Raw genomic sequence first — 12510 nt, forward strand, 5'->3', positions numbered from 1 at the left:
ATATTGGTCCTCAACGTCTCCTTGATATGACAGCAAACTCGAGCAGAAGCTAAATATTTAATATTAAAAATTATACAGACAGTTAAAGACATAATAATGCAGAGAACTTGTTTTTGCAGCAGATTACACAATATGTTTTGCTGTGAACGGCCAAAAACTATACAGAGGCCTAGGTAATGTAGGGCATGCAAGCAGAAAACAGCTGTGGGAGCTCGAGTTGGGTTTCGTTCGTCCTTCTGCTAGCCCTTGCTAATCCTTACACAGGATTTTAAAGAAGACAAGTGATTGTAGGTCATGCGGAGATTACCGCACGTTAAGCAAACATTTATTAGCCTGGTGATGAAGCTTTTGCTACGGCCATGAAGTCCGAAGTTCTCAGCCTCTTTGTCTTTTGCGGATGCAGAGCACACTGTCCACTACACAGCTAAGAAATCACTTTTGCTAATTATGGTTATGATGAAAAAACTTCACATTTAGCAGGAAAAACAAACTTGCAGTATGCCAAGATATCTTCTGTTACTTGAATGCGTGTTCTATTACCTCCAGCATTTGCACAAGCGTTGTGATTGTTTTTAGAATCTCTGTTGCACATTAGTCAATCTTATCATATGCAAGCCGAACTTGCATCCACAAGATTCTTCAAATCACTTATGTGTGAAAAGCGTGAGGCACAAAGCAACTCTATTCTCGGTTGAACTTTGTAATGAAGTAGCATGCAGGAGAAACTTTATAACCACTCTACAGTGGCATTGGAATTTGCATGTGAAAGGCACCGCATCTATTTGAGTACGCAGCACAATATAGTGGCTATGGGCAAGTGTCATGGCACTGAAAAAATTGAGAAAATAAATAAATAAATAAATTATTTAGGGCAGCGGCTTGTAGACATTCGCGCACTTATTTTTGTCAGTGAGCTTCAACACATGACTGCTCTACCAGTGGGGGAAACACAGATTTCACCGCCTGCCTTTGCTGGAGGACTTGGCAGAAAGACGAAAGAATGTCATGGTATTTAGGTGACTTAGCAGCAGTAGTGTCAGCTTGACAAGCCGAGTTCAGCCAATGTATGATTATTGGTTTGCACGTTGGTGCTGCTATGGCAGTATCTTGTATCTCAAGATACAGGGTACATTATTGCATATAGCAGAAATGAAGATACAGATACTAGTCTTGCAAGACAAGTTGGGACACCGATAGATACATGATGAATATCTAAGATATTACCCGAGAGACATAAATCTTCCATACTGCCCAGCACTGCGTACCGCAGTGTGTAGATCAGAATGCTTGAGGTAGTTTTGAATTTTATCTGAGAGGAAATAATGTCGCCTGTTGCAAGCAAGCAACATAGCCATGGTGCGTAATCTAGAACTTTATGTTGTTGCACAGGGCATGCCAAAATAGCATCACGAGCAGTGAGAGGGCCTCAAAGGCAGCAGTTTAAAATTGAAATCGCTGGTAAAGATATGTCCCGAGAGCCCAGTTTTTTTAGGGTCTTACAATATTGCTTCCTATGGCAGCTTATTTTCATTTACTATGACAAGCAGTCAATATATAAATGGCTGTATTATGACTCTTTTTAAAAATGAAATCCAGTATAGTTTTAGGGAAAACTAATAAAAACTATGGGGGAATTTTCATTGTTTTTCCGAAAAATCTGGTACAATGCATCTCTCTCTATTTTTTTCTTCAGCTTCTCATAGTATTGCTTTCATTACTTCACGGAATGAATGGCACATAGTACAACGGCAAAAGCTTACAATTGCAGTGATGGTTTTTTTATCGTACAGTTACTAAAAAAGAACATGGCACTGTCTTTTTTTGTAAGTTTTTATACGTTTTAAGACTAGTCTGAGCCTTCGTACTCGTTCGTTTGCACTTATCTGAATCTGTGCTTACCTTTACTTATATTCTTGATATGTCAACAGATGAAACTTATGATGCAATTTCTTCTTTCTTTTTTTTCTTTCCCTTCATAAACAGTATTTTTTATCTGTCAGCTTTTTCTTGTATTGATGGCAGTCATTATACCATCTCAAAGGGAGGATTGGTAGATTTTTGTTTCATTGAAATATTCATGGCAGAAGAGTCCTTTTGTGCATTTGTTCCATTTATGCTACCGTATCTTATGGATGTGATTACTGACACAGAAGATTTAGTGAAGGCTATAAATGGGGAATATTTTTGGATTGTTTTTGTTTTAAAATCAGTACGTCACTTCGCATAAAGCCCATTTTTTATGTTTCAGGTGCGAGCCATACGTTTGACATTCGTGGGTGAAATGGGCTGGGAGCTGCACATTCCATCAGCATCGTGTGTTCCCATCTATACAGCAATTATCCAAGCCGGCAAGGCTTTTGGTCTGGTGAATGCTGGGTACCGAGCTATCGACTCGCTAAGCATGGAGAAAGGTAAGAATTGAAACTTTGCCTTGCGTTGTTCCTATTCAACTTCAGGTAAACCTTGAAAAGTGGCAGTAGTTCTCATACAGTATTAATAAGAACTAACTGAGCATAGACGAGTTTCAAAAGAGTCTGTTGCAGTGCCATCTGTACATATGTACAGGAAACGACAAATGGCCGCCATTGTGCATGAGTACTAGTCCGGTGCGTTTGGCCGGCATACGAGCCACCTGAATCCCACAAAATGTTCACGTCGAAATGAATTGTCTATCTCACGTTCATGCTTATTTTCATTCGCATGAGCTTTGTGTTCTTGAGCGTCTTTTTGTTTTCATGCACAGTGGTGACTTAGCCCAAAGTTGCATCAGCATTTCGGGGCTTTTCACAGTGGTGTTGGTATTTGTGAAACTGGTTCATAATGCCGAGGAAAGTATAGGGGATGTTAGTAGTGATTGGAATGTAAATCTGAAGCAATGAAAGTGGACGAAAAGGTGACTTGCTGCTCGCAGGGACTGAACCTGCAGATTTTAAATAATGCGTCTGATGCTCTACCATCTGATCTGCGGTGGCGGTCATCCCTCCGTTCCATTTTGTGGGGTATAGGTGTGCATTTAAAATTGGGAGTGTTAGTCAGCAGTGCTAGTAGCCATGACGAGAAGTGTGGAACACTCTTTTTCTGCCTGTCGACGTTATGTAGCACGTGAGTTTAACGCGAGCTGGCAGCTGACCAATAATCCCTTGCATACTACCTGAAGGGGTCAAGTCTGTCAGAATAACACCCTCACTTTGAATGAAAGAAAGAAGGGAAAACCGCAACATGTGAGGAGCAGATGAGATGTGGAGAAACAAAGCTTGTTGTACCTGCATGTAAAGTGTAGGTGTGAAAAGTGCATGTACTGCATTAGTGGAGTTCTGCACATTCAGCTGGATGGCCTGATAGGCTGCTTGGTTTCGTTGTTGGGAAATCGTAACATTGTGCTTAGCCATTGTGCTTGGCTAGTCATTTGATGAATCTACAAATGATACTTTGTAAAATATGTAATATAGCTTTTGCTAATGCTGTCAATGCTACCTTTTGGATTTTTGACCCTTTGGATCAAGCTGCTACATTTCTCGAGTGCAAGTGCTGCAACTCAGTTGCACTCTGAATGCTCGGATATGCTTGACGATGCTCACAATGTGGTTGCAAGTAGGACTCTGGGCCAAAGCGGCTGTGACCTGCCAAAGCCACCATGAAGGAGGCCTTTGGTGTTGGGGCCGAATGTTCAGGACATTTTTAGCAGATATGTTTACATTATGCACATGAAAAACAAGTCAAAGCTAGAATTATAATTTTCTATTCAGCTGCCTTCCTATGGCTATGTATCGCTTTAAAACCCCTGGCATCCTCTATCATTGGTGTTAAAATAAAGACAGGAGGGGTGCAAAAGTCCATTGGGTGCTGGGTGATTGTGTGCTGCACCTCCCGAGCTCAAACCAATTTCTTCCACTACCAGGTTAACGCTTTGACATGTTATGTACACAATAGACCGTTTTTAAGCACGCCAGTGCTGCCAACAGGCACGCAAGTGCTCGTGGGAAAAGTGTGGATGCCGCAGCAGCTGTTCTGACGAGTGCAGGGCCTCACACTTTAGTGTTCCACTTGCACGATGCCATCACCTCTCAGATAATATGAATTTCGCTAAGCACAGCATATTACCACGTTACCCTATCACGAGCTTCAGTGTTTAGCTTGAATGGTCTCTAAGCCTTCCATCTGTCCAACTGTCGGACCAGCTGAGCGGCTCAGAGTTCTTCACCTTTCTCTTTTTTTAGTGCCACTATGCCTTGCAGCACGAAAGAAAAAAAAATGAAAAGATACAATCGATTGCCAAAGAAGTGCACGAGTGGCCTGCAATTCGTGGAATCTTTAGTAATCAATGCCCACCAATCATGCTGTTGATTACACTGTGAGCTTCTGATAGTTAATAGAGTAGAAAGTATAGTCGGCATTTAGTAAAATAAGAGGCATTCACTAGACATTGTGTGCATCGCACGCACAATTGGTAAGAAATGATAAGTGCCTACCAACCTTCTTTGGCTACAGGTTGAAATAAAACTTAGAGCACAAAAAGAAAGAAGCAGGACAAAGACAGAAATACTCACACCACAAGTGATTGCTCATAACTGAATGTTTATTGCATGTGTGAAAAACATACGAATATGAAGATGCATCATGCCTGTCATAATGAGGTGTAAAAGTATTCAAACAACTCAAGGCGTGTGTTTACAGTTGATTAATATAGCTGAATTCCTTGTTATGTAAAGAAAGTTGACTTTAACAAAGTGTGGTATTCTTTATGATACAGTATGTCTCTTGAGAGTCCTCGTGTGACCTGATCAGGGTACAATAAACAATTGCTATGCTTTCATATGAGGGATTACATTTGCATGACTGTCAATGTGATGCTCTTTGAGGTGCGTGTCTGGCTGACTAGTCTGGCCGTGGTACTTGTTAACACATGAAAGAGGAATTTGATGAACACCACCTACACAACTTTTGTCGTGCCTTTGAGCACATTTTTTTTTGTCAACAGGAGACCTCGGCGACTGCTTGCACACTACGAAACCAATGTGACTATGCTTGTTTGGTGCTGAAAACACTAGTCAGCCCATATCGTTTTTTTACGTCTTTCAGGCCATGTGACTTTTTAGGCATGTGTGGAATAACTGCAGTGTTCCTACTTTATTCATTATTTGTGTGTGGAGGACATCCATATTTATCTTTCGCTGCAATGAGAATGAGCTTTTTGCAAACCGATGCAATGATACGCATGATATGCCGCCTTCCCGAGGCGATCAGTGTGCAGCTTGATGCTACTGCTCTGTTTATAAGCGCAAGTTTTTTTTTTTGCAACACTGTGCTTAAGCATGACATCACAACTCATAATTTAACAATATTCGAATGCATCAACGCAAAATTTATCACCGGTTTTGCTGAACATGAACTGCCAGCAAACATGCTCTGCAGTGAAACTTAGCATGTACCAAGAAACTTCAAATTATCAGAGCAAGGCACCTCGAAAACTAATTTAGTCTCAGCACGTGTAAATGTATTCACTTGCTTATACAGCAGTTGACTCGTCAATTTAAATCAAATAATAATTTATATAAGTATACCTGAATACTGAACACCTCTCTGCAGTTTGGTGTTAACAACCCGATCACAAGCTGCTATTGCATCAACTCTTTCATTACCGCGCGAAAATGGTTGTTTTTCATGTCTCAAGAAGATTGTTTTTGCCAGTTTGAAAAGTACTCCAGCACGCATTGCAGCATACCGAACTTTGCACAATGAAATGCTCTTTTCAAAAAATATATGGTGTAGAGCAGTGAAGATATTTTAGAATTAATAAAAATTTGAAAAGTGTGGAACTTTTGGTTGTCAGCTAGTAAACAGAGCAATAAAAAACACTATATATGCAAAAATATTCAAAACAAAGAAATTGAGAATTTACATTTTGTACATAAATGACCCAGGAATAGTATAAAAAATAATTAATGTTGAACAATTGTTCCTCTTCACAAAGACAAATAAAATAAGAAGCGAGGTACTGCATCATTGCTCGTGACATGCGGTAAAGCATCGCATGGTTTTTCGCGAGACAAAAGTGTACTTGTACACTTTTTTTTTTTAGTAAATTTTTGCTGTCTTGCAATAGGAGTCTCCAAGTTTTTCAATATACATGGATACCCATGATGTGAATAATCTTTCTATAAATGAGATATCCAATGAACTTCGCTATTTCATCTAGTGTCGCCTCTTTCCTTGAGCCACCTCACTCTGCTTTGGTCAGCGTTCCAATATATGCATTCAAGCATACTTCTTTGCATTTTTGCGCATATCCTATTAAAAAAAGGGACACTATAGTGTGCAGTTCTAAAGCGTTTCACCCTGCTTCGTAGTCGGGGCAAAGATGTGCTCCGGGGGCCTTCTTGTCATTAGGAGAAGCTTTGCAGCCAGTGCCAGCACACCGCGCCCCAGCGAAGTCTGGACCACGCACGTAACCAGAGTAGCTATAAGATTGTGCACAAAGGTCAGAAGCTGTACGCACTTGTGGTGGAGGAGACAACTTGAGGATGTAAACAAAACAAACCGATGAACGGTCGATGAACAGTCTCAGGCTGACACAAAACATTGTCGCCATAAAACTTGAAGCTGAGGTGCTGTAATTCTCGAACTCTAACCTCGTTCTCACTTATTTCAAGTGGGGTTGCAAGACAGTTTTGAGCAGCGCATGTGTTTTGCAGCGCTAGTGCGCACCCATGCACGCGTAACGTCAACGTCATAGGAGCGACTAGTGATACTAGATGCGACCCTGTGTCTGACATAACAATGCCAGCGAAACCAAAGCAGCTGGAAACTGTCACGGAAGGCCACCTCGACACTTTAAATGCACGGTGGACCTTCATAATTATTTTTTGTAGAACGAATTTTTCCTGACTCCTAGAAACAGCTCTCTATTGATTAGCTTGCATGAATTTCTGGCAATTATTACTGCCCAAGATAGTCAAATTGCGAAGCTGACAATTTAATTTGATATTTGGCTTTTAGAGGTTCTTTTCATTGCAGAACTTCGATGCTACTGTAGCATAATCATGAGGGGCACGCACTTCTTGCAAGTTCGTCAACCTAGTGCACTTTTTCAACAATACAGGCACATTAGTTTGCTGAAAGGTCTGTCTAAAATCACTTTGTTCCCAAAACTGACACATTCAAATTGATTCTGAAAGTTTAGTGGCTGGACTGACTACTATAAAGTGCTGAGTGCGTGAGAAATAAATTCAACATGCCAAATCGATGCTCCAAAAGCGTCGATCACCGGTGATCGATTTGAATAAGAGTGGTATCAAAAGAGTTAAAGGGAGATGCGAGTCGAAAAACACATCTTTTCTTTTTTTCAAAATGACATATTTTTCATGTTTATTTGCTTTCACAAGCTGTGTTTCTATACTTTCATCATGAAAAAAAAACAACTGAAGAAGTAGGTTGAAATCGCTTTTCAAGAGCTCAAGCTGGCTACTCAAAATTAAGGAGAGCTCATTTTCTAGAGGCTCCTGGAAATTGTCACCTGGCTGCTTGTCATTTCATTTCGCATAAGCAGTTCACTAAAGCTACATGCTCAAAATAACCATGATTTCCATGCTCTTGTGATAGAAGAAATTATCTTAAAAAACGTATCTTTTCCGCATAGATGGGCTTTCACTTATAGTACCTTTAAAATAGGTTTTTCTCAAGTGCACTTTAGGGCAAGTTCTTGAGTTTGGACATCATGTTTTCGATACTTCTGATAGCCTGATCGGGAGGAAATTTCGACCACATACTTTTTATCATGTTAAGGGTGCAAGTATCTTATATAAATTTGATATTGCCTGTATAATTAACATGAGGCTGAAGTAAGCAAGTATTATGGGCTGAGGACTCTAAGAATTCTCACATTACCGTTTTTCTTGTCCATTGAAATGTTGTATGTACAGTTTCTTGATAGTTATTAGCATTCTACAGTTGATGTGGAGCAATATGAGCCAATAATTGCTCAGAACCATACATGTTTAGGGGTATAAAAAATCTGTCCCAAACAAACTGTTGTTGTGGCACAAAATGAAAACTGTGAAACTTACTATAAATATCACTTGAAATCAGCTTAAAAGCCTATATATTCAGCAAATAATTTCATTGCCCTAGGCTGCAGAATGAGGTAACTTTTTGTTTGCCGAACCGCATCTCCCATTAGGTGTCATAGGGGCTTGTGAACAAGTAATTGTTGGATAAATGTGAACTCACAATGCTAAAGATAGTAATGTTCGAGCACATGTACTGGCACGCGAAAACTCGCATAGCCATTGAACTTTTACATTCGATATACATAATTTCGGTAAAATAACTACACTGTCTGACTGGGTTATTCCTTTCACATTTCATTCCTAGAGATTCATGCAGGTGCAATCGGTTATGTTTAGTATACATAGTCAATAAGCAGCAACGCGTTATTTTCATTGCATACTGCCATGATGCCACCAAACAGCAGGCAAAAGAACAGCCAGCTCGCTCAATGTGCAGAATTTTCCCATAGTGCTCCGTGTACCTGCGGGGCATGCTGGCATTGTTTGAAAAAGGTCTGTTGTGTACACCACTTGTTTTCTCCATTTGTAACAACCAGAGGCTAAGAGAGAGCAAGATACATTAAGCTTTAGATTAAATGGACCTCCTGCATAATAAATTTTGTCTTCATTTAACTTCATTTTTCAGTGTACTGTTGTAGATGATCAGTTTTGCTGAAGACATTAAGCAGTTCGATGAGTCATTCTATGAGGCCCCGCCACGGTGGTCTAGTGGCTAAGGTACTAGGCTGCTGACCCGCAGGTCGTGGGTTCGAATCCCGGCTGTGGCGGCTGCATTTCCAATGGAGGCGGGAATGTTGTAGACCCGTGTACTCAGATTTGGGTGCACGTTAAAGAACCCCAGGTGGTCGAAATTTCCGGAGCCCTCCACTACGGCGTCTCTCATAATCAAATGGTAGTTTTGGGACGTTAAACCCCACATATCAATCAATGAGTCATTCTATGAGCTCGTTCCCGCAAGCCACGTCAAAAGTATTTTTCGTTTCTCTAAATGGACTTGCCAGAAAATGAACTTGCACTTTATTTATGGCATTAGGTCTCATTCGATGTCATAATAGAATGAAATAAATGAATAAATAAAGAATTAATTGCTATAGCCATGTAAAAAGACATGTGATGAAATGTTCTTGCGATAGAATTTCGAGTACCTTGAAATATTGTATCGGTTTGGTGTATTTACAGATAGTTCCTCATAGGTGGTGTCTGAAAGGGTTAATATATATCCAGCCAAGGTGGTAGTAGAAACATTTATTACCATTGAAAAGCACAGGGATGGAGCCCCTTACACGGCACGTGGGTGCTCCCTCATTGTGAGGAGGCACTTTTACAAAGTGAAGGAAAGCCCTTGAAGTGCAGTCCTCTGCATCATTGCGAAGGAGATGATCCAACGCTGATTGAAAGCAGGAGTGCTGGTCATGATATTATATCCAGTCAATGCACCGACATCTTTTTCTATGCCATTAACAGGACTTATCATTGCACAGCAACATATTGCAAGTGTTTTTTTGAAATCCGTGGCATTTCTGAATGCCTGTAATTTGACTAGCAGCCAAGTGCTGTAACCACTATACACCATTGCAGCAAACATGCATAGTACCGTTGTGCCCACGTGCTTTCATTGTAAAGCATATCATACTATCCCAGGGGGTAAAAGTTAATATAAAGCCCTCCACTATGGTGTATAACTCATGATAGTTTTTGAAAGTGAAACTCCAGAATATAATGCTCAAAATTATGTTCTTTGACAAAAGGTGAAGAGCAGTAAGTAATGTGGCTCTGGCCAGTGGGGGTTCGCAGCAGCAATTTCTGCACTAAATTTAAGAAGCCTGCTAAGAATGGCACAAAAGCAGAATATTTGTACTATTAACGAAAAAATACAAAGATAACCCTCCCTTATTATTGGTAGTAGATGTACTTGGCCACATAGAGCACGTTTTGCTCACTGGAAGGTGCTCACCAGAGAAACACATTACCAATATTATAAATCTCTAAAACAACAGATTTGGCTTTGTGCAACTGTAAGAGCTAACCAAGTGAAACACATAACATTTAACAATGTCATAGGCGATCGCAAAGGGCTAGAAGACATATCTGTTGTGCACAGAGCAGAAGGAAAACCCCAGCACAACACTAGAATCCTGGCATGCTACAAAGATGAGATATAGATTAATTTGCAAGACTTATATTTCGTTACATACAAAGGTGAAGTATACCATTATGCATATATATATATATATATATATTGAAAGCAAATACATGATCTGCGAATGATGTGCCTCGTGCATCATATTTTGCTTGAAACTTTTCACTGCGCTTTCTCTCGATCATAAAAACAGTCCAAGAACAACAGATTAACAAGAGGCATTTGTCTTAACAACCAACTTGTCTGACTTACTAAAGTTACGAGCTTTCTCTGCAACTGAAATGTCAAAATTACCGAGTTGTGCTCTGCAACTGAAATGTCAAAATTACCGAGTTAAAAAGCACTGTTGCTTCTATGCCTGATTTCAGCTCACATAAGCCACCATAATCAGTTCTCATCATTCAGGTGTTGAGCAGCTAAATATGGTGTCCAAGTATGCCAGCAACAATGCAATGAGTGATAGAGAGATTTGCTGGAAGAAATGAAGTAGTGCAGAAAGAATCATACCAAGCAGGATTTGGTAGCATGCTGTCTTCTGAAATGCAATTTCCTTTTGGCACCTAGCAAAATGTAATTTGTAGCCACCTTATCTGAAAGCACATCTCTTTTCATTCTCTTCACCGTGTGTGGCAAGCTAACCTCACTAAATTTTTTCCAATGTATTTTCTGTAAAAGCAACAAAACACAACACTTGCAGAGAGAGGCGACATGCTAGTTTATAAATTCATCCAGTCAAAAAATTACACAAATGCATTTCAGAGCTAAATATTTTAAATGATTTAGATCCATACATCTCTTTGTCATTATAGGATTGTGTCCTGAAAGTTGCAGCAGTTGGAGACTTGTGCAACTTTATCCACTATTTGCCAGAAACAGTCCCCTCCTTCAGCTTCCCTAAACTGGCAAAAAGTGATATTAAGTTTTCTTACTTTGTTTTTAAACTCTTCTCCACACCTTTCTCAGTGCCAGCCACAAAGAACGTTAAAGTAAAAGCTTGTTAATTTGACTTGCACGGTACCAACAAAATTATCCAAATTAAAAGAATGCTGAATTACCCAAAGTACCAAGAACACAACAAACAACTCTATTAATGATTGAGTTTTCATTTCCTCGATGAACACATAAATCGAGTGCCTACTTTGCATAAGAGCAGCGTGAAAGCTCCCACTTTCGTCATTCACAACATTCGTCACGTGAGTGCGGCTGAAGACCGCTGTCTACAGCCAAAGCGTGGTCTAACCACTACTACAATCAAGTGCATGAAACATTTTTTTCGTTGCAATGATAGTTGCACCCTGATTGTTTATCCAGATAAAATCCCTACAACAGCAGAGAACACCTACTAGCCACTTGACATAAGCTGAAGAGCCTGCTGAGAGTGACAATATCGAAGATATCGCGAGAAGGGTGTGACACCTTCTCTAACAAGGCACTGAAATGAACAGGCCCATGAAACACTTGCAGGTATCCTGTTTCGGCACATCATAAACACTGTACCGCAAGTTCGACCACGATGAACTTACCTCTGTATCTGCTCTGAGACCTTTCAAAGTTCTCAAAATCCACAGTATCGTTGTACAAAAGCTGAACCACGCAGCTGAAGCCATAGAGTTTCTCACTCACGCGACTTGCGTGCACACAGCTGCTTTGAATAAAAAAGGCAAAACAACACAACTACGGCAAATTATTTTGCTGGAATTTAGTAAATGCGAAGTTCATATTTTATTTAACAATAAATATGTCATGAGTTAATTACTGGAAGCAAGTAACACATTTTTTCCCATTGTTTCAGGTTTTGAAAGACTTGTGTAATGGTGTGGTGTTTAAACAAAGTTCATCTGAATTGTCATTCACGAACGCGCACAGCTTTCTTGTTTTGAAGATGTGAAGTAGTCCCAATTAAATACGTAATCTGTATTCTGACAATATAGCTCATCATTATTGCTTATTCATTTTTATAACATCTATATTTTTCTATTTTTTTTATTTCACTCGATGATCATCCATGAGCAAAGCAAAATGTAGCTAGTTTCGTTCTGTGTGCGATGGGCGCCAAGCCACAGTCAGAATTACCAAAGCAGGTTGAGAATGCAAAATGTGTACGGAACTACATTTTTTTACGGATTTCTGAGACATCATTAGGATATCCCTTGTGGGAAATTATAAACTGAAATTGTAATGAATGTCCATTTGCGATCCCTCACAGGTCCGTTTACGTCTGCAAATGTTCGAAATTGTTTCGGTTGTCCAACGGATATTGTGTTTTAATTGGGTATACACTAAATTTAGTATTGCGTGAAGTGA

General features: G+C 39.9%; 1 protein-coding gene across 2 annotated transcripts in view; it reads left to right on the forward strand.

Annotated features, from left to right (window-relative positions):
* Sardh (Sarcosine dehydrogenase) overlaps positions 1-12510 on the forward strand; it is a 168515-nt gene that overhangs the window by 89386 nt on the left and 66619 nt on the right. For both annotated transcript variants that reach the window (XM_037413481.2, XM_037413480.2), the window contains exon 17: positions 2249-2411. In XM_037413481.2, coding sequence (XP_037269378.2) covers positions 2249-2411 — 163 coding nt within the window. The remainder of the gene's footprint in view (positions 1-2248; positions 2412-12510) is intronic.

This window comes from Rhipicephalus microplus, chromosome X, assembly GCF_043290135.1.
Source record: "Rhipicephalus microplus isolate Deutch F79 chromosome X, USDA_Rmic, whole genome shotgun sequence".
In the NCBI taxonomy this organism is placed as follows: domain Eukaryota; kingdom Metazoa; phylum Arthropoda; class Arachnida; order Ixodida; family Ixodidae; genus Rhipicephalus; species Rhipicephalus microplus.